The following is a 25,635-nucleotide window of genomic DNA, read 5'->3' on the forward strand; positions in this document are numbered from 1 at the left end:
AGTGAATGCTCGTATTCGGAATAAAGTAAATGAGCTGATGGCACAAATCATCATGAATGACTATGATTTAGTGGCCATTACTGAAACATGGTTAAAGGATGGTCACGACTGGGAGTTAAATATCCGAGGGTATCAAACTATTCGGAAGGACAGAGTGGATGGTAAGGGAGGTGGTGTTGCTCTGTTATTTAAGGATGACATCCGGGCAATAGTAAAGGATGACATCGGTGCTATGGAGGATAAGGTTGAATCCATTTGGGTGGAAATCAGGAATAGTAAGGCGAAAAAGTCACTGATAGGAGTAGTCTATCGGCCACCAAATAGTAACGTTATGGTGGGGCAGGCAATAAACAAAGAAATAACTGATGCATGTAGAAATGGTACAGCAGTTATCATGGGGGATTTTAATTTACATGTCGATTGGTTTAACCAGGTCGGTCAAGGCAACCTTGAGGAGGAGTTTATAGAATGTATCCGCGATAGTTTCCTAGAACAGTATGTAATGGAACCTACAAGGGAACAAGCGGTCCTAGATCTTGTCCTGTGCAATGAGACAGGATTGATTCATGATCTCATAGTTAGGGATCCTCTCGGAAGGAGCGATCACAATATGGTGGAATTTAAAATACAGATGGAGGGTGAGAAAGTAAAATCAAATACTAGTGTTTTGTGTTTAAACAAAGGAGATTATAATGGGATGAGAGACGAACTAGCTAAGGTAGACTGGGAGCAAAGACTTTATGGTGGAACAGTTGAGGAACAGTGAAGAACCTTCCAAGCGATCTTTCACAGTGCTCAGCAAAGGTTTATACCAACAAAAAGGAAGGACGGTAGAAAGAGGGAAAATCGACCGTGGATGTCTAAGGAAATAAGGGAGAGTATCAAATTGAAGGAAAAAGCATATAAAGTGGCAAAGATTGGTGGGAGACTAGAGGACTGGGAAATCTTTAGCGGGCAACAGAAAGCTACTAAAAAAGCTATAAAGAAGGGTAAGATAGAGTAAGAGAGTAAACTTGCTCAGAATATAAAAACAGACAGCAAAAGTTTTTACAAATATATAAAACAAAAAAGAGTGGCTAAGGTAAATATTGGTCCTTTAGAGGATGAGAAGGGAGTTTTAATAATGGGAGATGAGGAAATGGCTGAGGAACTGAACAGGTTTTTGGGTCGGTCTTCACAGTGGAAGACACAAATAAAATGCCAGCGACGGATAGAAATGAGGCTATGGCAGGTGAGGACCTTGAGAGGATTGTTATCACTAAGGAGGTAGTGATGGGCAAGCTAATGGGGCTAAAGGTAGACAAGTCTCCTGGCCCTGATGGAATGCATCCCAGAGTGCTAAAAGAAATGGCTAGGGAAACTGCAGACGCACTAATGATGATTTACCAAAATTCACTAGACTCTGGGGTGGTCCCGGTGGATTGGAAATTAGCAAACGTGACACCACTGTTTAAAAAAGGAGGTAGGCAGAGAGCAGGAAATTATAGGCCAGTGAGCTTAACTTCGGTAGTAGGGAAGATGCTGCAATCTATCATCAAGGAGGAAATAGCGAGGCATCTGGATAGAAATGTCCCATTGGGCAGACGCAGCATGGGTTCATAAAGGGCAGGTCGTGCCTAACTAATTTAGTGGAATTTTTTGAGGACATTACCAGTGCAGTAGATAACGGGGAGCCAATGGATGTGGTATATCTGGATTTCCAGAAAGCCTTTGACAAGGTGCCACACAAAAGGTTGCTGCATAAGATAAAGATGCATGGCATTAAGGGTAAAGTAGTAGCATGGATAGAGGATTGGTTAATTAATAGAAAGCAAAGAGTGGGGATTAATGAGTGTTTCTCTGGTTGGCAATCAGTAGCTAGTGGTGTCCCTCAGGGATCCGTGTTGGGCCCACAATTGTTCACAATTTACATAGATGATTTGGAGTTGGGGACCAAGGGCAATGTGTCCAAGTTTGCAGATGACACTAAGATGAGTGGTAAAGCGAAAAGTGCAGAGGATACTGGAAGTCTGCAGAGGGATTTGGATAGGTTAAGTGAATGGGCTAGGGTCTGGCAGATGGAATACAATGTTGACAAATGTGAGGTTATCCATTTTGGTAGGAATAACAGCAAACGGGATTATTATTTAAACGATAAAATATTAAAGCATGCTGCTGTGCAGAGAGACCTGGGTGTGCTAGTGCATGAGTCACAAAGTTGGTTTACAGGTGCAACACGTGATTAAGAAGGCAAATGGAATTTTGTCCTTCATTGCTAGAGGGATGGAGTTTAAGACTAGGGAGGTTATGTTGCAATTGTATAAGGTGTTAGTGAGGCCACACCTGGAGTATTGTGTTCAGTTTTGGTCTCCTTACTTGAGAAAGGACGTACTGGCACTGGAGGGTGTGCAGAGGAGATTCACTAGGTTAATCCCAGAGCTGAAGGGGTTGGATTATGAGGAGCGGTTGAGTAGACTGGGACTGTACTCGTTGGAATTTAGAAGGATGAGGGGGGATCTTATAGAAACATTTAAAATTATGAAGGGAATAATAGGATAGATGCGGGCAGGTTGTTTCCACTGGCGGGTGAAAGCAGAACTAGGGGACATAGCCTCAAAATAAGGGGAAGTAGATTTAGGACTGAGTTTAGGAGGAACTTCTTCACCCAAAGGGTTGTGAATCTATGGAATTCCTTGCCCAGTGAAGCAGTTGAGGCTCCTTCATTACATGTTTTTAAGGTAAAGATAGATAGTTTTTTGAAGAATAAAGGGATTAAGGGTTATGGTGTTCGGGCCGGAAAGTGGCGCTGAGTCCACAAAAGATCAGCCATGATCTCATTTAATGGCGGAGCAGGCTCGAGGGGCCAGATGGCCTACTCCTGCTCCTAGTTCTTATGTTCTTATGAATTAGGACATGGTAGGAAGTATATGTTTGGGGGCGCGTGGGGAGGTGTCACAGTGGGAGATAGGCTCAACTATAGTGCTTCTCCGATTGATTAGGTAGCCTATTGGCCACATCGGTGAGGGCCTGAAGGTGCCCATGGAATGAAACCTCAAAAGATTCACCACCTTCACATTGAGAAGGGTTTTTCCCCAGTAATTTCTGTGCTTTTCCTGCCTTTGACTGTCAACAGGAGGCCACAGTGCTGCTCAACAGTTTTTTTTTATTCTAAAAGTTACAGAGTAGTGTTGACGCAATCTGGAGTTATTCCATTATTTCAGTGGATAAAGTTAAATTGTAATTAAATTGACTTGTTTGGTGGGGTTTATTCAAAGAGAAGCTATGATCTGCAGGCCCACGTTATGAAGTTAATTCAGCGAGCAACTGAAGTGAGGCTCCTAGGTGACTTCACTAGCACTTATCTAACTCCTGTTGACAGAGAGCAAAATCAGGCTCTGCAATGATGTCCCCAATCAAATAACGAGCCAGTGTTCCATGCATCTTGGGCAAGGTTATTGAAATATGCTTGTAGATTAGTTCCTTTAGAATATGGGGAAAATTCTGATTTATTTCAGTAACAAAAAAATGTTAGGGATTATTGTAATGGTTTTTTAAAAGTGGATCTAATCATGAGACATGCCCATTTAGGTGTTGATTTTCCCTCCTTACCTTGGTAATTTTGTAAACAAAGTGAACACTTGAAACTTGTAGCATTGAAGCCTTTCTTCAGCGCTCTGTTGATTAATAGCGCCCTGTTTACTGACTTAATCTGCGCACACAGGTTCATGGTTGATTTCAAATTAAGATATAAACCAGTGTAAATGGGATAGAGCAGCAATAAACAATGTAAAAGAGCTCTGAATGTTATCCTGTGCTAACAAGCGGCTGTGGGATTGGCCGGCACACTATATATTGCTTCCGTGGCCTCCTCCTGAACTTGCCTGATTTCCATTTGGAGCAAACAGTCCCTTGGCTGAACTAACAATCCTCCAGCCCACAAAATGGGGCTGCTTTAGCAAACTAACAAAAGGAGGCCCACGTGTTGCTGGCCAACCCAGGAATGCTGTGTTTTACTTTCTGCTCTCCAAATCCAACAGGCATGTGGAAAATGGAGAATATGAGCCACACAAGCAATATGAAAGGGAGTATTTGTCCCACTGATTGCAGGCTGGCCTGTGGCCAGGGCTGAGGCTGACCGTCAGCTGAACCATGTCGTTAGGCGTGTAGCAGAGCTGATCAGTGGGCAGGAGCCAATGAGTACGCAGGCTTCAGCCAAGAGTTTACAAAAGAGAATTTGTGTCCCACTTAACCCCCTCACTCCAGTAGTAACACACACTGTCTGGGCCACAAGTAGCCCTTTGCACACCTCACACCTGCTATACATCAATAAGGCCCAGAGTCCTGTTTGGTAAATGCGTATTGATTAATAGTCATCCTTTCTGAGATATTGTTTTTAACTGAACAATTAAAAAAATTGCTTCTTCACATCCCTCATTGTTAGTGAGAAATTAAATAATTTCTACATGAAAATCACTGATGCAAAGTAAATTAAACAGAATGTTTTTGAAACATCTCCCCTCTCGTTGATCCTTGTCCAGTGCTCTGTCTCGTGCTGTACTGAGCTGCTAGCACCTCGGCACTCCACCGCACTTTGACCTTTGCCTGACTCTTTCATGTGAATAAGCATGCAAATGTTTCACGCTCTTGTATGAAATGCTGTTAACAGGGTGGCTATTTTAAATAGGCTAACAACGCCTTTATTAAAATAACAAGCACAGCAGCTTCATTCCAGCGGATAATATTCCCATGATGTAATTTCAAAGCCAGTGATTGATCAGCTCAACATAAATTAAAATTATTAATGTCTCATTCAGAATTGTTGGTGTTGAACATTGAACGGCCCAATAAATACAGCACACCTTTCCAAGTCAGCCAAATTGTTTTGGTAACAAAATTGGCAACCTTCCTTTGCTTTGAACTTCATCCCACCTGCCACAGGTCCTGAAGTAACAGGTAACTAATAAATAATTTGTTTTAATTTAAACAGCAGCATTTCTTCCCAGGTTTTCTCTGGTTTTAAGGCTTATCCGGTCACCCGTGGGGTTGTTGGGTGGCCCACAAGCCCTTCAGAACCAATTCACAGATCACAACATCAGGCGGCACGGTGGCACAGGGGTTAGCATTGCCAGGGACCCAGGTTCAATTCTGACCCTTGGGTGACTGTGAAGTTTACACATTCTCCCCATGTCGACATGGGTTTCCTCTGAGTGTTCCGGTTTCCTCCCACAATCCAAAGATGTTCAGGTTACGTTAATTGGCCATATTAAGAATTGACTCGTAGGTTAGGTGGGTTTACGGGGATACTGCGGGGAGTGAGTTGAGGTTAGGGTGTTCTTTCAGAGGGTTGGTGCAAATTTGATGGGCCGAATGGCCTTCTACACTGCTGGGACTCTATGAAAGGCTCACAAAAGTTTTAATTTTAAAAAACTAAGGAATTATAGTACGCATCTTTAAAATAAAAGCATATATAATATACTTTGCTGGGACGGTGAGCACATCACAAAGTATGAGTGCAACATTCGTAAGCTTAGAGAGATTATTCTTGCTGGATAGTGGACCTGTGAAACAGGCTCCCAGAGAGCTTTACTTCTGGGTTACAGAGCTGTGGAGACAAAGATTACAGAAAAATTTGCAGCACTGGTATTATTTCAGAGGGTGTGGAAAGAGGTTCTGAAGGACCACAAAGAGTATCATGGATAAATCCAAACCAAACTAATGTTGGTATCAGTAACTTGAGATGTATACAAATGATCGCCCCCATTGATCTGCTGATGTTTCAAATTCCTGATAGGATCAGAACTTGATGTTTTGATTTAGGAATTATCCACCAATTGGGTAACGGTATTACAAATAGACCTTTCCAAATCTCTCAGCCTGTGAAATTCAAACAGGCCAATCTATCAAAGGAGAAACAAAAACAGTTATCACTGTTTCCAGGGCCCAGCAGTCAAATGTACTCATAGGACGACATATGGAAAGAAAGATTAAGAAAAAGCCAGCTTTTATCCATTGACTTTCACAATTTCAATGTCCTAAAGCAAGTACTTCTCAAGTGGAGTCATTAAGTAATGTAGGTAAATGCAGCAGCTATTTTGCACATGATGAGATAATATAATTATGTGATATTGGTTGAGGGATAAATATTGGCCAAGACACTGGATGAACTCTTTTTTTAAAAATGCCACATGGGATGTCTTATGCCTACCTGATGGGGCAGATGGGATCTCACTTAAATAACTACTTTGGAATTGCAGTACTCCCTCAATACTGAACTGCAGTGTCAGCCTAGATCACGTAAAATCTCTGGAATAAACGTGCACCCGCAACATTTGAACACCTGGCTAAAAGCCATGGTTAATTGATGCCCGGACACCTGTGCTTTAGCATTGAATGATTTATGAAGCAAATCCTCCAAAAGATAATCACTCATGGTCTCGGAATTAAGTCTGTTTGATGGACCCAAAATCCTTTTGTGCCCTTGTGTTTATTTTCTAATATCAATAATGATACATGTGTGGTTATTACCTCAGAAGATGTTCTCTGTACATTTTTGATCATAACAAATTAGCTCTTATTAACTGGTGCCAGAAGAGTTCACTTGCCAAATGCTCATAGTGATGCATAGAGTTGAGGCGCTATGCTAACCTGGATGCTGCACTTGCTGTGCAGACTGATGCTTTGCTTCAGCGCCCAGTCCCACTCTCCCATGCTGACTTCACATGTCTCGAGTTAAAAGATACTTAGCGTGCACCTGCCTTACAAACTGGAGACTTGCACACCCCGCCTTGTCTGTGGACTGGTGTAGACTCACTGTTCACCCAGGAGAGTACTAGCTAGTCACTGAGCCCTGTGTGTTCAGTGTACAAAACTCTGCAGTGTTCGTGCTTTCAGAAAATCAATAAGGCATTTGTTCTTCTTTCACATCAGTCTTTCAACATATCTGTCCAGCTGCTTCTGTTCCAGCCCACAGCTGTGGCTGTCAGACTTAAGAGTATAAACTCCCTTCAATCTTAAATTGTGACGGAGGTGTTTGACTGCACTTTTCCTTCTAGCTTTCCAGCTAGTGCTCTCTCAGAATTTCCAAGTTGTCAGGGTGCAGTGCTCATACTTGGAAAAAACACAGGCTTTTGAGTTTCTGCTCAATGAGCATCTGTTTTCTTTCTTATAATGTCTGCAAGAATTAATCTCTATACCTGATCTTGTAACCTCTGAACTGGTCAGGCAGGGGCACAGCCTCAAATTATCTGGGGTAAATTACTAAAATCAGGCATCTAAAATGGTTGGTGAGGCAATTCATGCTTCCAATCCAGATAGACAGGGCAAATGTGTAACTGCAAGCCACATTATCACCTCCTCACTCCAGAGCCTGCATGTGAAAGAGACTGCCTGTGGATAGGAATTGAAGTGTGACCCTCACAATGAGAGCAGATTTCCACACTTGTAAACGCCTGTATAAAGAATTTGTGAACTGTAATTATCCATAAGTCATCTTTCCCAAATTGTTTGACTTTTCTTCCTTGCCTTAGATATTCATAATTCACATTTATGATTATCTGTGTGAATAGTTTTTTTAAAAATTTTGAGTACCCAATTCTTTTTTTTCCAATTCAGGGGCAATTTAGCTTGGCCAATTCACCTCCACTGCGCATCTTTTTGGGTTATGAGGTGAGACCCACGCAGACACTGGGAGAATGTGCAAACTCCACACGGACCGGGATCGAACCCGGGTCCTCTGTGCCGTGCTAACCACTGTGCCACCGTGCTGTCCATCTATGTGAATAGTTTACTGACATTTGATTCAGTTGCTTTTAAATTATTCATCTCCCTGGTTTAATGTTTGATTCAACCTTTGTCTTTTGAGGTATGTTGCATTATTTCTTGTTTGGTTGCCTTTAACATTCTGTTTGATTGTTTTCTTTACTATGGACTTCCTCCGCTGTTTTGGTTTCTATTGTTTTTCACCTATCCTCTGTTTCATTACCATTCAGCTTCTGCAGTGGTTTTCCTTCTAGTTCACCAAATTTTGGGGAGAACTTGGGAGTTTCTTTTACCCAGAAATTATTAGAACCTGGATTGTCTTAACAAACAGGAGTGAAAGTGGCAAAGGGAAGTAGATAAATATTTGAAACAATTAAAAAGTTTTGAAGAAGGAAAAATGGATATTTATCGGGCTGAGAGCTATAAAAGGCAACAAAGAAAGTAAGGTGCAAAGGGGGAATGTTTAAAACTTGCAAGGGATATCAAAGCTTTGTATTTTTTTTATAATTTATTTTAAAGGAACTTGCTATAATTTATTTTAATAGAACTTGCTAAGAGAGAATGTGAATCCATTAAAGACTAGTATAGATGATATCCTAATGGATAATAAAGTATTATCCATTAGAATATGTTAGAATTCGAATGTGGTGTCCAAGTTCTCGTTGAGCCTGTAAGCCAACTCTGTTAGACTTCTAAACAATTCTCTGAGATACAGAAAAGCTTTCACTGATCCTGGCCCCCAATTTCTTTTTTAAATTTAGAGTACCCGATTATTTTTTTTTCCAATTAAGGGGCAATTTAGCGTGGCCAATTCACCTAACCTGCACATCTTTGGGGTTGTGGGGGCGAAACCCACGCAGACACTGGGAGAATGCGCAAACTCCATACAGACAGTGACCCAGGGCTGGGATTTGAAGCCGGGTCCTCGGCGCCGTAGGCAGTAGTGCTAGCCAATGTGCCACGTGCCGCCTTTGGTCCCCAATTTTTTAACTGGTTTACACCTCGATGCAGCCTTTCTTTCCTCTTGCTTCACCAGAATCCAGTTGAAGAAGTGAAAGTCTCCAGAGTCCCCGAGGACCTTAGGCTGCTTTCCCCTTTTGAAAGAGAGCTGACTGGTGGTGATTTAACCTGAGGATCACGACACCTCAGACGAGGGCAAGGTTATGAAGGCAGGACCTTCATTAATTTTTTTTTTTTTTAAAGTACCCAATTCATTCTTTCCAATTAAGGGGCAATTTAGTGTGGCCAATCCACCTAACCTGCACATCTTTTGGGTTGTGGGGGCAAAACCCACGCAGACACGGGGAGAATGTGCAAACTCCACACAGACAGTGACCCAAAGCCAGGATCGAACCTGGGACCTCGGCGCCGTGAGGCAGCAGGGCTAACCCACTGCGCCACCGTGCTGCCCTGGGCCTTCATGAATAACCTCAGCTGGTACAGGAATTGAACCCGCTCTGCTGTCCTCGCTCTGCATCACGAACCAGCCGTCCAGCTAACTGACCCTCCCAGTTGAAGAAATTGCTGTTTAAAATAGCATGTTTTCAGCAACTTCAATGCTTGTGTTTTCCAGTCAGACTGCGAATGGTTGCCAAAGTAAAGGCAGGGGTGGGGATTAGACCAGGTTTAGATGGTGGCGCACACGCTTGGATTCTGGTTAGATAACCATTGTCTTGCCCATTAATTATGTGCCTTTTGATGGATGATGCCTTAGTTGCTTTTCCACTATATTTAATGGTGCTTTTGAGATTTTTGTTTAATTTTGAATTTTGTTTAACACAAGTCCATTAATGCAGTGTAACAAAAGTAAAATACTGTGGATGCTGGAAACCTGAAATTAAAACAGAAACTGTGGCAAGTGTTCAGCAAGTCTGGCAGCATCTGTGGACACAGAAACAGAGTTGACGTTTCAAGTCAAACATGACTCTTCAGAATGATTAGCCATTAAAGTAGTGTTTTGTTTCATATTTTACGATCCAGTTTGACCGTTTGTACTATGGAACATAAAACCTATGCATAAATGAGATGTTCTGTACGACCATAATAAAAAGCAGCATTAATACCAGCCACGTTCAGGCTTGTTCAGCATGAATTACTAACCCTCAATAAATACCTCAATCACTAACGGGATGGCAAGCCATTTATACTATCCTGATGGGTGTTGTAACCAATATTTTCTGTGTTACATTTCAAACAGGATGCTTATCCAGCGAGTTCGAAAGCCGCGCTGTTGCATTGGACCCCATGGCCTCCTACCCCGATACTCTGAGAAACAGGCCGACGGGCAGGAGCAGCTTTTCAGAGTGACTGACAACATCCAGGCTGAATTGTAAGTTATTAGCATCCTGACTTGTTCCTCAGCAGATTCTTTCCGGTACTTAAATGACGCTGGTTCCTGTTCCATTTGGATGGCAAGTTAGGTTTGTTCATCTGGGACTGCATCAAAATATTGCAAACCCGGACCAAACTGTTGCCAAGCCATCAAGAGGCGAATAAGCCATTTTCAAGAATTTTAATCATCACAACACCAATCTTTCTAACCCTGACTGGTTCCTGACAGTTAAGGTGCTAAGTCCATTGCCTTAATTATTAGAAGATAGCAGCCTGTTGTGGGACTCGGACGTACTGCATTGAAAATCCCAACTCCCGTCGAGTTAGAAAGGCTGCTATGATAGGCCTCAGCACCGCTGAGCTAGGAGGAAAAAGGCAAGTTGTGTTCCTGATCACTGGCTTGTAACTCCAGCTAGGAAATGAACCCGTGAGAGGGTAGAATGGCACTTGTCTGAGATGCCATCCATGGTAAAACATACTATCACTCACTATTTAAGGCCACATATAAAGAAACTCCATTAATGATTCCAGGGATAAACAACTGTATGAGGATAGATTGGAGAGGTTTTGTCTGGTTTCCTTGGAGAAAAGAAAGCTGAGAGGAGACGTGAGAGAGGTATTCGAGATCCTGAGGTGTATGGACAGGGTAAATAGTGGGAAGCTGTTCCCTCTCAGGAGAGCATCGAGACCTAGAGGGCACAAATGCAAAATAACGGACAAAAGAGTAGAAGTGATTTGTGGAAAATATTTTTCATCCAGAGGGTAGTTCGAGTCTGGAGCAAATCTCCTGAGAGGCTGGTAGGAGCAGATTCAATCAAGGTGTTCGAAAGGGAATTGGATTGCTATCTGGAAAGAAAGAATGCACACGGTTACAGGGAAAAGACAGGGGAGTGAGACTAGGTACAATGCTCTTTCAGAGGGCCAATACAGACTCGATGGGTCGAATGGCCTCCTACTGCACTGTAAAGATTCTGGGATATTGGACAAGATGTCAAAGAACCGCAAGGATCACTACCTTCGAGGGGCAAGAAAAAAACAATCTGTGTTATGATGTAACTTGTGAAACAAGTGCCGTCATGACCTGTCGGGGATGGAGAATTCTCTAAACGTTACAAATGAATTTTCTGAAATTAATAATACCAAAATAATGCATTTCTGGCAAATAATAATGCAAGTCCATTGGAATTTTATTGCTTAATGTTAAAGTTTTTTATAAATTTAAAGTACCCAAGTCATTTTCTTTTCCAATTAAGGGGCAATTTAGCGTCGCCAATCCGCTTACCCTGCATATCTTTTGGGTTGTGGGGGTGACCCACACAGACATGGGGAGAAGGTGCATAAGTGTAAAGTTAATTGAATTGAATTTTAGGAGCTCCGCTACAATTCTTGGGGCAAGATAGGTGATAAAGCTACTTGTTTTTATGGTCAACTGTGGCAGGAAATTGAGTTTTCATGAAAAAAACAATAATGTAAATCCGCAAAATATTTAATATATTGCAGGGCAAAGTTTGATTAATTGGCATTTTAATGTAAATTATAATAGCTGCAGTTCATATTACAGGAATTGTGTATAAGATCGTACAATTGAAACACCAGATGATGTAAGTTGGCCTGCTGTAGACGTGCTGTCTTTGAAAGAGCTCGTCATTTAATTCCATTTTCCTTCCCTTCTCCCTTATTCTTAAAAAAAATTTCAAACATTTACCCATTCTCTTTCATACAGTTTTGTGAATTCTGCTTCCGCTACTGTCTAACTGTGATAGAACTGAAGGTCTTGTGACATGACACTTTTACATGGGATCAGCTCTCTCCAAGTCGAAAAGATATATCTGATTAGCAATTGATCTTTTAACGCATGGGTGATCTCCCCATATACAGCGGTACATGACGATTACCCTATGTACTCTGATTCGCAACCTCCACTGTTTTATCTTAGCATACGCAGTGTGCTAGTCTTTTTGCACAGCGTGCATGTGTACAGACTTTGTTTTGTCCCCAGCTGTCTGTCATAAAATCGTGATGTCTCTCCTGCTTCCTGGCTTGTTGACAGGCACAGTGTCACGTAGTAAACATTTGTTCCCTGTTAACCCTGTTTGAACATACAGTAATAACTAGGGACAAAGCCTTTGAATCCCTTGTTGGTAAAGAAGTTAAAACTTCAAAGCTTGATTTTTTTTAAAACTTTGTTGCTCCTTCCAGCCTTCAGATGGTTTTTTGAAAGTGAAGCCACTGTTCTTCCTAATCGATTCCAGATGCACGGAGTCTCAGCCAGTGTTTCATTTCCCGGGCAGTTCAGGGTAATTGCTTTCTGCTTTGCAGCGGCAATCCTACAGTACCTAGAGGATTGCATCATGCGGATTTGGTTTGCATTTCAAACTATCATGAACTACCTTAGGGGTCTGTCTTCAACCTTTCTGGAATCTGTCAACCAGCCCCCCACCATTACCGCGGTGCCCCAGTTCATAGATTTTAGAATTACATTACACACTTAATTCACAAATATGCCGGTTTCAACACTGTGCAGTTTGGTTCACCAATCTTTTGATTTTTCACAAGAACTCCAGGACCTTTCACATGTGACCATTCTTTGTGCGTGAACCTCAGCAATGAGGGGTGTTCGGCATTGCCTCTGAGGCCAAACCTATTATCTGCTGTGTACACATGCATAAACACTTCCAGCACCGGATATCAATAAACGGCAATGATCTGCCTTTTTTTATCTTGCCTTAGCTCAGGGATGCAGGGCCACTTTTAGCATCCCTGTTTGTTCCCTTACTGGCTGAATATAAAGTAATTTGGCACATGCTTGGTGGGGGGGATCTTTAGTAAGCAATTTTCATTCCATCATATAATATAATCTATCTAACAATTATTTTTCCCACCAATTTGTACAATCTCTGCTGTGGTTTGTGGCAGCAATGTATTTTTTTATTTATTCAATGACCAGTGATTTACGGCCACACTGTTCGTTCAGTGGATCCTAATGGGGCAACTGCGCTAGCCATTTTGAGACAATTGTTTTCTCAAGTGGGCACTCCCTATTTCTGCCCACTGCCCCACCCACCCTCCACCACCCATTCCGTCCTCCACATTGAATGCGTTTGAAACAGTGACAGCTAGGGAAGGAAAATATTGTATTGAAAGGGGCAGAAAAATTGGATCTATAGAGAGGAAAATAGAAAAATGTAGTCTCCATTGATGGATAAAGCGGTTGCCACAATTTGCTTTGAGATTCACATAGGGTTCTCAGACTAGACCTAATTTTAAAATTTAGCCGCTGTAAAATTGTTGACCTTTCCTTTTGGCGCACAGGTGACTACACGCTAGCAGAATGCAGTCCTCGAGATGAACAGAGGTTGGAAAAATTTTAATTTTTGTCCTGATTGTCTCCATCCACTAGACTCTGGATAGAAAAGCATGGCCTGAGTACCTATGTCAGGCATACCCTGCCAACAGGTGGGATTGCTGGACTGCAGATTTGCCCAATATTTTCTATTTCCACTTTCAGCAGAGTATATATTTATGATTGAGGAATGAAACTCCTCAATTTTACAGAAACAAAGCCCTGTGCAAACCAAACCATGCTTTGTATCCACACCAGCTTTTGCACTCATTTATTGATGGGGAACTTCACCCAGTGGCTAATTATTGACATCACTTCTTCCCGTCTTTCCATTCACGAAAGCTATCCAAATAATTGTGTTTATTGCCACATAAATACCTTGTTCCTCGAAATTGATCTATCTCAATGCTGTGTCACTTTTCCTTTTCCAGTTTCATTGCTGTGGAACAGATAGACAGTTACTGTGTTCTCATCTCCTCGAAGGCTGTGTACTTTCTGAAGCATGGTGAATACATTGACAAGGATGCCATTTTCCTCGAGGTCAAATATGATGACCTGTACCACTGCCTCATCACAAAGGATCATGGGAGGGCATACCTACAGCTGACAAAAAAAGCCGAAAGTTCGAGCAGCGGTGTGGCCATACCTGGGCCATCCCATCATAAACCAATGGTGAGTATTGAGACTACTTGTCCCCTGTGTACCTGAGTCGTTAAACAAAACAGGTGACAGGTTTAAATCCGCAGTCTCCTGAGCCATCTAATCTAAGCTGGGACAGCAATTGGAGTGGTCCAATTGGCCCCTAATCATCTGAACTAGGGACTCAGAAAATATCAGACTAGCTTTGTATTGATCATTATGCAGTGTCCTGTGCTAGACAGTGCAAGTATAAGATGGGAACAGGACTCACCATTATTTTCCCTGAGATTGACAGTCTCGCTACAGGTTCACATATGACACTTGACCAATTGGGCATTGTATCAAATTGTGTCCAGCACCTGTGGAACCATTATGCACCACAACACCTTAAGTAAAAGAAAGAAGAACATTGGAGAGGGTAGAGGGGTGTTGCATGATAGGTACCAGGGTTGTCCAAGCTGAAACTTTCAAGCCATGGCCCACCAAAATTGAAGCAAGTAATTTCCTTTGCACATATATTTCTCAGTCACTGGTCCAGCCAGTTTGAATTGTGGGGGATGAAAGGTTTGGAAATGGCCATTCATAGAGAAATGGTTTCATTGATGGCCAGGTTCCAAATCATGAGATCTGCAAGTTTCAGCAACTCAAAATATATGCTAACTAATGGGAATGCATTTTTAAACTTTGTGTGGCTCAAGGCTCCATGTGATGTATCTATTTGACCCACAAAGGGAGAAGACTTGGACTCTCCTGGCATTGCTTCATCCGAGTACATTTTTTGGTTACTAAAATGATCATCAAACATAAGCTCGAACTTCTCTTCATTCAGTTGGCTCAGTCCCTGCACCTTTGAATAATGTCATCTTTAACATTTATAGATGCATAACACCTCATGTTTCCTCTTATCTGACTCGTGTTTGTGGCTCCAGGTCCATGTGAAGTCAGAGAAGCTCGCACTTAAGATCTCGCAAGAAATTAACTACGCCAAAAGCCTCTACTATGAGCAGCAGCTCAAGCTACAAGCCAACCAGAACCAAGAGAACCTGGAGCTGGACTCCTAGAAGCCTTTCAAGTACTGTAACAAACAACACTAGTCCCAATGTATAATAGTGTATTGTATGAGCAAGAGTCTCATGGACTAATTTCCTTTGAACCTCATCTTAAAGCCTTCTTGAAACAATCAGGTGAGGGATTGATGACATGCTGGGTTTTGGGGACAGTTTATTACAGGAATCTGATGAGGAGCAGCTACTGTTCAAATTGTATTTTACATTTTGTATATTGTATTTCCAAGAGAAAAATTGTGACAGAGTTGAGAGTTCTTTATATTTTACTAATCTGTACATACCTGTAATATTACTTTTAATGTAAATATTTCGAAAAATCTCACCGGAACTGTTGTGTACAGAAGCTGCACTTAGAACCAGCTGCAGCAAAATGTAACAGATTTCTTTATTGCACTAGTACTATGCATAAACGTACTTGATTTTTCACGGCAATACAAGTCCCCTGGAGTGGTCAGGGAATCTGCACATGCAAAAAGAGTCATCAAACCTCCTCCTTCTCAGATCCATGCTTCTCATAAAACTCAGTCAGAGTGACTGTATGTGCAAGTTAGTAAGCAAGAAGGATTGTTTGCACATGCAGGGAAGGCAGGTCGAGGGGGAGATGATATATTTTCAGAGTGGATGTGGAAAATGTTGTGTTTCTACGGTGCAGTATTAAGAAGTTACTTTTGGGGTAACGTGTAGGAAATTGAGTCGAGGTGAGATGATTGCTGCATTTTCGGTGACAAGTGGCTAGGTCAGACAGGTATCTCGTATGGACGCAAATTTGAGCTTGAAGTAAAGCAATGTGAAGAAGGGTTCTATCTTTCTTCCCTATCTTCATTTCGAATAAAGCTAATGCCACTTGTTTGTACCCTCCTCCGCATCTTCCTCACTGTCTGCCTCATGTCAAAGGAGCACAATATAGATACAAGGAGTGAATTGGTGTCTCTCTGATTGCAGACTGCAGTACAGTTGCCTGTTGAGAAATAGCTGTTGAATATGGTCAGATTCTGATGGGATCTGGAACAAGTCCATAACAGTACTATCTGTGTAACCACAACTGCACTGAAAGCCTATTGTAAGTATACTTAAAGTGTACATGAGTTGCTGTGTGTACTCAACGTAGTACACTTAGGTAGTTAGAGTTGTCTAGAAAAGGAAAGTCTATATCTGTAAAACCCCAATTATAATGCAGTGGGGCCTTATTTCTGCACTGTAAACACAAATGTATTGGACAGATTTCTATCGCTATTTTCAGTTATTGCACAAGGAATCAGGAATTATGCATCATGGTATTCAGACAGTAGATGGTTTGGTGAGGAGGACTGAGTATTAAGAGTGACCACCCTGTGGTTACGAATTGGGCAGTTGAGTTTAATGGCTGTCTGGCAATTTTGAAGAATGCACAAGAAGCGGACAGCCAAAGATTCTGTATACATGCAAGCATCCCAAGTGAACAGAGCCGTATTTTTGGACTGAGCAAAAGATGGCTGCACTGAAGCGAGAGGTGCGCTAGCCTGTTCAAACGTAGACTGTGTTGCACGGCGGATCTCTAATCTGATGGAGTCACTGATCAGGCTGCTTGGTGAGAGACCTTTATCAACCTGCTGCACAAGAGGCTCCAATCAGTTCTGTGATGTGGTAGGCTCCAGCTGAACTGTGTGGGTAGTTGTTGTATTCTGGCTTTCTTTCTAAAGCACCACCTTTGAGATTATTTTACAAGTTTTCCCAGGTTTAGCAGGGGGAGGGCATGGGTTTCGGGTGAAACAGGTTTATATTTTCCTGTGAGGGACATGTGACAAAAAAAATGATTACGCCCACCCTCCACCAGCATAGTTGACTTTTTGTGAATTTTTATCATAAAATAAAATTAATTATTACAAAAATAAATGTGTTTTCTTTTAATACACTACACAATCCATGGCACTTTTTAGACTGACCTGGGAGTACTTGTCATCATCTGGGACTGAAATGACAAGGCAAATCACAGAAATCATATTAAAATATAATTTAAGGTAGAAGAAAGTAAACACGACTTTCATCCCTGAAACTAGCCCAGTCAGATGTCTTAACACTGAGCTGGACAGCTTAATGTGAACTTGGGAGGAGCCTCAATCTAGTTTCGAATGACTGTTGATTCACAGCACAAAAAGGCCATGTTAGCAGCCAAATATTCATCTCATTCTAAGAATGCAAGTGATTCACTGATCTAGGTAGTGGTTGTGTTACATTCTGCAGGAAGAGTTGCATTTCAAATTGGTGTCAAAGTGCATAGCTAGGCAGTAGAGAGAAGAGCTTTACCAAGTACAAATACTCCAATAGTGTGCCATCTCCTTGGCCCAGACTCTTTCTGTCCTGAACTTTGTCTAACGTTCAGTGCAGGTGGATGTAGCAGTGGCTGGGGGTAATTTAGAGTCAAACGTGGGTTGTACCTGGATGCTGGCTGACTATGGGAAGACTAGCAGTCACCTGGGAACGGAGAATGCATCAACAGCATCCCCTCATCCCATCCCCACTGCTGCTGCCAACAAAACAAACCCCCTTCCAACGTAAGTATGCCCCTACTTTCTCCCAATTTGTTCCATGGCTTAAACGAGGAACTGATTTTAGTTCTAACTGAGCCTAACACACCAAGGAATTATCGCATGCCAGATCTAACAACATATGAGAACACTTAAGATAGAAAGGGAAGAGATAATTGATGAACTAACCCAACTTGTACGTAAAGGGGGATCAGTTTGAGAGGACTGTCAGCTAAACATGATTCTTGTCCATAAAAAGAAAGGTGCAATAAGTCCAGGGCACGATACACCAATTGGCTTAATGTCAGTGGTCGGAAAGATGATGGAATCCTTAGTCAAAGGTGGAATAGAAAAACATCTAGCAACTGAAAATATAATGAGAAATCCCAAAAGGGATATTCATGCTTGAAACTGCCTTGTTGAATATTTTGAAGAAATAACAGAATGGATAGAAAATACATGTAATGCAATGGAGTGAATGGACATGATACATTTAGATTTCAAAAATTTAAGGGGAGCTAGAAAAACAGGAAGAGTTGATGGAACTAAATGGGCAGGTTGGGGAGGAGGCTGGTGTGAAGCACAAACACTGACATGGATCTGTTGGATCAAGTGAACTGGTTCTATATATTCTTCTTTTGATAAGATAATAGGTTCATGATTAAAGTCCAAACATGGAGGAGTCAGGGGGTCAAGCAGCAGAAGGGGTAGCACGGTGGCACAGTGGTTAGCGCAGCGCCGGGGACCCAGGTTTGATCCCGGCTCTGGGTCACTGTCTGTGTGGAGTTTGCACATTCTCCCCGTGTTTGCGTGGGTTTCGGCCCCACAACCCAAAGATGTGCAGGTTAGGTGGATTGGCCATGCTAAATTGCCCCTTAATTGGAAAAAAAGAATTAGGCACTTTAAATTTATTTTAAAAAAGATCAGTACTGGGGCCGCTATTCAACATTGGCTCACTGCATAAACGATTTGGGCTAAGAATTCGAAATACAATCTCAAAATTTGTGGAGAGTGTGGTCACAATAGAGGAGAGCTGTAACATAAAACACAAGAATTAGTTGCTGGAGTAACTGCTATGACCTTCGAGCGATCACCAACCTGATCATACCTCAACTCCACCTTCCCGCACTATTCCCATATCCTTTATTTACTGAAATACCCATAAATCTATCACCCTCTGTCTTGTGCTCAATGACTCTGTGTCCAAAATATGGCAGTGTCAAAATACAGGAAGACATCAATAAACTTGCAGAATGGGCGCATAATTGATAAATAAACTTCAATATGGGTAAATGTAGATGGGAATAATAAGAGGCCACATACTTGGAAAGTAAGTGGCCAAATGGAGCAAAGGAACAGATGGATTTTGGGGTACTGACACCCAAATCACTAAAAGCTATGACATGTTAATAAGGCCAGAAAAAAACACGGGATAATCTCTAGAGGGATAAAATGGAAAAGCAGAGCTATTACTTTGAAGGTGTATAGAAACTTGTTTAGACCACACTTTAGAATACTGTGATGTGTAGTTACATATCAAAACCTATATCCATCAGGAAGGATTGGACAGATTTGGGAGAATTTTTTGGGAAAAGAGACAGAGTTGCAACCTGATCAGAGGTCTTTAAGATTGTGAATGGGTTTGTAGGATAGACGTGGGTGAATGTTTCCACTTACAGTCAAGGAGGCCATAAATATAAAATGGTCTCTTCATAAATCCAATTGGAGATTCAAGAGAAACCTCTTTATCCAGTGAGTGATTAGGATGTAGTATCTCACTATCGCAAGGAGTAACAGAGACAAATAACATTCAGGGGAGCTAGAAAAACAGGAAATGTTGATGGAACTAAATGGGGAAAGTGGGAGGGGGCTGGTGTGAAGCACAAACACTGGCATGGATCTGTTGGACCGAGTGAACTGCTTCTATGTATTGGTGTGCTTCAATTGGTAACGTAACCACCCAGTTTGGAATGGAGATCAGCGGTGGTCAGCGATCTCAGCTGCAGCAGTAATTGGGGCTCTCCCATTGGCTTCAGTAACATTGGATCCGGAAGAATTTCCAGAGAGCACACGTGTGGAAACCGTGAGTGAGGCCAGGTCAGGGTTGACTGTGATGCCTCTCGAATCCTACCAACTTTCACTAGCTGGGGGCAGCACGGTGGTGCAGTGGGTTAGCCCTGTTGCCTCACGGCGCCGAGGTCCCAGGTTCAATCCTGGCTCTGGGTCACTATCCGTGTGGAGTTTGCACATTCTCCCCGTGTTTGCGTGGGTTTCACCCCCACAACCCAAAGATGTGCAGGGTAGGTGGATTGGCCATGCTAAATTGCCCCTTAACTGGAAAAAAAAAAAAACTTTCACTAGCTGAGCTCACATGAACAATGGGGGAGATGGTCCACACCTGCGTAAGCGCACTCCAACTGCGGACTCCACCTTCAGGAGGGAGTGCACAATAAGTAATTGATTGTACACTTGTGTCTTCTGGCAGCCTAAATAACTGGAATGATCACAGAATGCCTACAGTGCAGAAGGAGGCCATTTGGCCCATCGAGTCTACACCGACCCTCTGAAAGAGCACTCCACCCAAGCCCACTCTCCCACTCTATCCCAATAAATCCTTAACTTAACCTGCGCATCTTTGGACACTAAGGGGCAATTAAGCATAGCCGATCCACCTACTCCACCTTTGGAGTGTGGGAGGAAGCCAGAAGACGCGGAGGAAACCCACCCAGACATGGGGAGGACATGCAAACTCTACACAGCCAGCCACTCAAGTCCAGAATTGAACCCGGGCCCCTGGTGCAGTGAGGCAGCAGTGCTAACCACTATGCCACCATGTTCCGTTACAGTTAACACCTGCATCTGTGTCGATAAATATTAACCCCCCCCCCCCCTCGTCCTTGTCCATAAGCTCTGCATTCTTGAAGCAATCTGCAAGTTCACTCCCTCCAGCATTGAGAACCTAAGTAAAGGCCAAAGCTCGTGGTGCAGACGCCACCAAGGGGAAAGATTTCTTCTGTTATTTGTGACAAAGATGATTGATGAGGGAAGCGGTGGATGTTGTTTACATGGACTTCAGTAAAGCCTTTGACAAGGTGCCTCATGGCAGACTGTTACAAAATGTGAAGTCACATGGGATCAGAGGTGAGGTGGCAAGGTCGATACAGAATTAGCTTGGTCAGAGAAGGCAAAGGGTAGCAGTACCAGGGTATTTTTCTGAATGGAAGGTTGTGACCAGTGGAGGTCCACAGGGATCAGCGCTGGGGCCTCTGTTGTTTGTAGTATACATAAATGATTTGGAGGAAAATGTAGCTGGTCTGATTAGTAAGTTCATGGATGACACCAAGGTTGGTGGAGTGCCAGATAGTGTTGAGGATTGTCAGAGGATACAGCAGAACATAGGTTGGAGACTTGGGCAGAGAAATGGCAAATGGAGTTTAATCCAGACAAATGTGAGGTAATGCATTTTGGTAGGTCTGACAAAGGGGAAATATGTTGTAAATGGCAAAACTCTTAGGAATATAGAAAATCAGAGAGATCTGGGCAAAAAGACGAGCGGCGTTCGGGCAAGTGAAGGTGGCACTGTACAACAAGGGGGTGCGATTTGGTATGGTATGCCTGGCGAAGCTGAGGGTAACATATAACGCCAAAGACTTTGATTTTGAGACAGTGGAGGCGGCTGAGGCGTTCGTGGGGGTAGAAGGCTTGGGACAGACATGAGGAGCGGAACTGGAAGAGAGACTGTGGACTGTGTTTGGGCAGCTGGAAAATGTATAAATGCTACAACTTTCTTTTTACTGATGTGTATTGTAATTTGCTTCTCTTTGCATTGTTACGAGTTCAAGTTAATGGTTCGGTTGATTGGCGTTCTGTGTTGCGACGGTTAAATCGTATGTTAGTGGATTGTGGCGGGGGGACCTGTTGGAAGTTTTGACTCGTGAGAAGGTTAAGTTTGAACAGAGGGGCAGGACGGAGGGGTTCTACAATTCATGGGCATTATTCATTATGCACTTGCAAGAACTGGATAACATCGAACATTAGTTGGGGGGGGAGGGGGGCTGTATATATTAAGGGTGACAATAGGTAATCCCTGATTCCTTTTTGTCGTTTGTTTATGTAAACGTGCGGGCTGATGTTTGGGGGTTGGTGGGAGGATGGGATCATTGTTATTGTTATGGGGATTGACATATTCGTTGCTGATTATTGTTTATTGTTGGTGGGTGTAAATTTCGGGAGAAAATGTGAAAAAGGAGGAGAATAAAAATATTTTTTTTTAAATAATAAGAATTCTGGTCGCCACACTACCAGAAGGATGTGGTGGCTTTGGAAAGGGTGCAGAGGAGGTTTACCAGGATGTTGCCTCGTCTGGAGGTTGTTAGCTACGCAGAGAGGCTGAATAGACTTGGATGTTTTAAATGGAATGATGGAGGTTGAGTGGTGACCTATGGGTGGAATGGTAGCACAGTGGTTAGCACTGTTGCTTCACAGCGCCAGGGTCCCAGGTTTGATTTCCGGCTTGGGTCACTGTCTGTGCGGACTCTGCACGTTCTCCCTGTGTCTGCGTGGGTTTTCTCCGGGTAATTTGAACCTCCTGAATTCTCCCTCTGTGTACCCGAACAGGCGCCGGAGTGTGGCGACGAGGGGATTTTCACAGTAACTTCATTGCAGTGATAATGCAAGCCTACTTGTGACGATAATAAAGGTTACTATAAGGGCGGCATGTGGCGCAGTGGATAGCACTGGGACTGCGGCGCTGAGGACCCGTGTTCGCACTTTCTCCTCATGTCTGCGTGGGTTTCACCCCCACAACCCAAAGATGTGCAGGTTAGGTGGATTGGCCATGCTAAATTGCCCCTAAAGTGGGGGAAAAAATAATAATTAGGTACTCTAAAACATTTTTTAAAGATTATTATTATTAGAGGTCTACAAGATTGTGAGGGGCAAGGATAGAGTGGATGAGTAGGCAAGCTAGACTGAGGCTTAATGATTTAGTGATGCCAAAGGTGGATTCTAGAATTATATCCCCCATATAGTGAATCATGGTAAATTATTTCCTCATCTGACAGAAATTAACTATATTTCCGATGTTGTTTTTAATAAAATGATCTCATTGCAAAAAAAGCCTAGTTGAATTAAGTGTCCTTTTATTGGGTTAAGTTTTAAATCTGTAACCGTCTCTCACTGGGGAACCCAAAATCTTTGTCCAGTTCGAAAATGTTCCTGTCTAGGTTCATCTTCTCTCTATTACTCATTTTGATTGGCACTTTCATGAGGTCAGGCAGGCTGACCCCTCACCAGGGGGTAGGGGTGACAGTTCATGGCCCATTTACCCCTGAGCCCATGTTAGACTGAAATAACAGGATCAGGACAAGGTCAGGCTGCATTTGTTACACCAGCAGCCATGATGGATCACCCGCCTGCTTCAGTCTGACACTTAACAACTTATTCCTATCTAACAACAGAGAGACTCAGTGACCCCTCAGTTCCCTGAAATAGCATTTCTGCATCCAACTGCTCAACAAAGCATTTTTCATCTTAATGACAGACTACCTCTGAACAGAGTGCAGCTAATTCAGTTACATTCTGAACATGTACCTCATATGCATTGCCATAGCATGATTATTCAACACAAATTATTGTTTTAGGTCTCCATGGCCTCGCACTCTGTTGACTTCTTCCAGCCTTCCATGCCCCCACCCCACATACTCTTTGTTCCCCTGAGTCCAGCCTGTTGGACGGCACGGTAGCGCAGTGGTTAGCACTATTGCTTCACCGCTGCAGGGTCCCAGGTTCGATTCCCGGTTTGGGTCACTGTCTGGAAGGAGTCTGCACGTTCTCCCCGTGTGTGCGTGGGTTTCCTCCGGGGGCTCCCTCCGGGGGCTCCAGTTTCCCCCCACAAGTCCCGATAAACGTGTTGTCAGGTAATTTTGACATTCTGAATTCTCCCTCTGTGTACCCGAGCAGGCACCGGAGTGTGGCGACTAGGGGATTTTCACAGTAACTTCATTGCAGTGTTAATGTAAGCCTACTTGTGACAATAATAAGGATTATTATTCTTATTATTTGCGCCTTTGTGCCCCGTCCCTCAGTCATCCAGATCCAATGGTTGGATTGTCAAATCCTCCCCCCCCACCCCCCCCCCCCCCCCCCCCCCCCCCCCCTCTCCAGCTGCTCTTACTTTTACACTTTTCTGACCCAAGATTTTGGTTACCCCCTTCCAGTCTCTCCTTTTTTGAACCAACATCAGTTCCCCCAGGTATCGATGCAGTGCACCGGGATCATCTTCCCGTTAAATGTGATGTTTAAATTTAAGCTGTCGTATGTTTTGTTACTCCAAGTTCTACCCTTCACCTTCGATGTAATAGAGCTCTACTGAGCTGAATGCCGCACTCAATAACGTAAGGGAACTGGTGTGATGTAAGTTGCCCGTGTCACCTACTCTACTCCGCCAAAACCACTGTTAATGTTTTGAAAATATTTAATTTATCTCTTTTTTTTCTCAAGCTGGCAGAGTAGGTTGCCTTGTAACAAGCTTCTGTTGCCATCAATGCGTGGTTCTGGGTGCAGAATGTACCTGTTTTTCACACACACTACTACTCCTTCCTGGCACATGAAAAATACCTGCCTTCTGTGCTACATCTTTCCAATATTACAGCCAAGATCAGTGATTCATTATGTGGTGAGCTATCGGCAAGTCAAGGCATATTATATCTCATTGTCTGTTACCTGGGATATTTGGTGAATGCTGGCAGGCAATAAAAGGTTAACAGCATCGCGACTGGGAATAAAAATTGAGATTCATATCTTTAGTGAACTGTCTCTGGGCAGTGATCGTTCATGATGAAAGAACGTTCCAGAAGAGTCGGTTAGAGCAGAATGACTTTGGAAGCTCACTTGGTTTCCCCCCACTCAAAAGATTTAGTGGAAGAGAAAAATCAAGACTGTTTGCAATTTTGGTGGCCAACTCCCAGATTGGGAGATTTACCTCACAAAAATAACCTGGCTGAGGCTTTCAAATGAGAATTGGATAATTATCTGAGGAGAAAACCTGCAGGGGAAAGGGGACTTGGCGAAATTACTTTTGCAGGAAACCAGCATGGATGTGAAGGACTGAATGGCCTTCCTATGAGGTGTATCTTAATTTCAATATCAAAAATATAGGGAATATGTAATTTACATGAAATGAGACCTATAATAAAATAAGGGCAGTAGATCACACAACATTTCCTCTGCGATACCTCTCATTCTTTGGACAAAGACATGTTCCATTTGATAACCTCTTCCATTCTGGACGGCTGGATTAGTAGGTTGATGTGATATTAGATCTCAATGGGTCCTAATTCATTTTGGAAGGTCGAATTTGAATGCTGAATGCAGGGTTAAAGGCAGGATTCTTGGAAGTTTGGAGGAACAGAGGGATCTTGGGGTCCACGTACATAGATCCCTCAAAGTTGACACCCAGGTTGATAGGGTTGTTAAGAATGCGTATGGTGTGTTCGCTTTCATTAACAGGGGGATTGGGTTTAAGAGCTGCGAGGTTTTGCTGCAGCTTTATAAAATCCTGGTTCGACCACACTTGGAATATTGTGTCCAGTTCTGGTTGCCTCATTATAGGAAGGATGTGGATGCTTTGGAGAGGGTGCAGAGGAGATTTATCAGGATGCTGCCTGAACTGGAGGGCATGTCTTATGAAGAAAGGTTGAGGGAGCTAGAGCTTCTCTCACTGCAGCGAAGAAGGAAGAGAGGTGACTTGATAGAGGTGTTCAAGGTGATGAGAGGCATGGATAGCCAGAGACTTTTCCCCAGGGTGGAAATGGCTGTCATGAGGGGGCATAATTTTAAGGTGATTGGAAGAAAGTATAGGGGAGACATCAGAGGTAGGTTCTTTACAGCAGAGGTGGTGGAGTCAGAGTCATTAGGGACATTTAAGTGACTCTTGGGCAGACACATGGACAGCAGTAAATTGAAGGGGTGTAGGTTAGGTTGATCTTAGATTAGGATAAATGGTTGGCACAAC

At 42.9% G+C, this 25,635-nt stretch overlaps 1 protein-coding gene across 1 annotated transcript in view; it reads left to right on the forward strand.

The window, feature by feature from the left end:
• Positions 1-16,989, forward strand: part of vps13d (vacuolar protein sorting 13 homolog D) — a 302,778-nt gene extending 285,789 nt beyond the window's left edge. Inside the window, 3 exon segments of the mRNA XM_038821608.1 lie at positions 9,935-10,066; positions 13,843-14,083; positions 14,980-16,989. Of these exon segments, the coding sequence (XP_038677536.1) occupies positions 9,935-10,066; positions 13,843-14,083; positions 14,980-15,111 (505 nt within the window). The 3' untranslated portion in view covers positions 15,112-16,989.
• The last annotated feature ends 8,646 nt before the right edge of the window (positions 16,990-25,635 follow it).

This window comes from Scyliorhinus canicula, chromosome 16 (assembly GCF_902713615.1).
Source record: "Scyliorhinus canicula chromosome 16, sScyCan1.1, whole genome shotgun sequence".
NCBI lineage: Eukaryota > Metazoa > Chordata > Chondrichthyes > Carcharhiniformes > Scyliorhinidae > Scyliorhinus > Scyliorhinus canicula.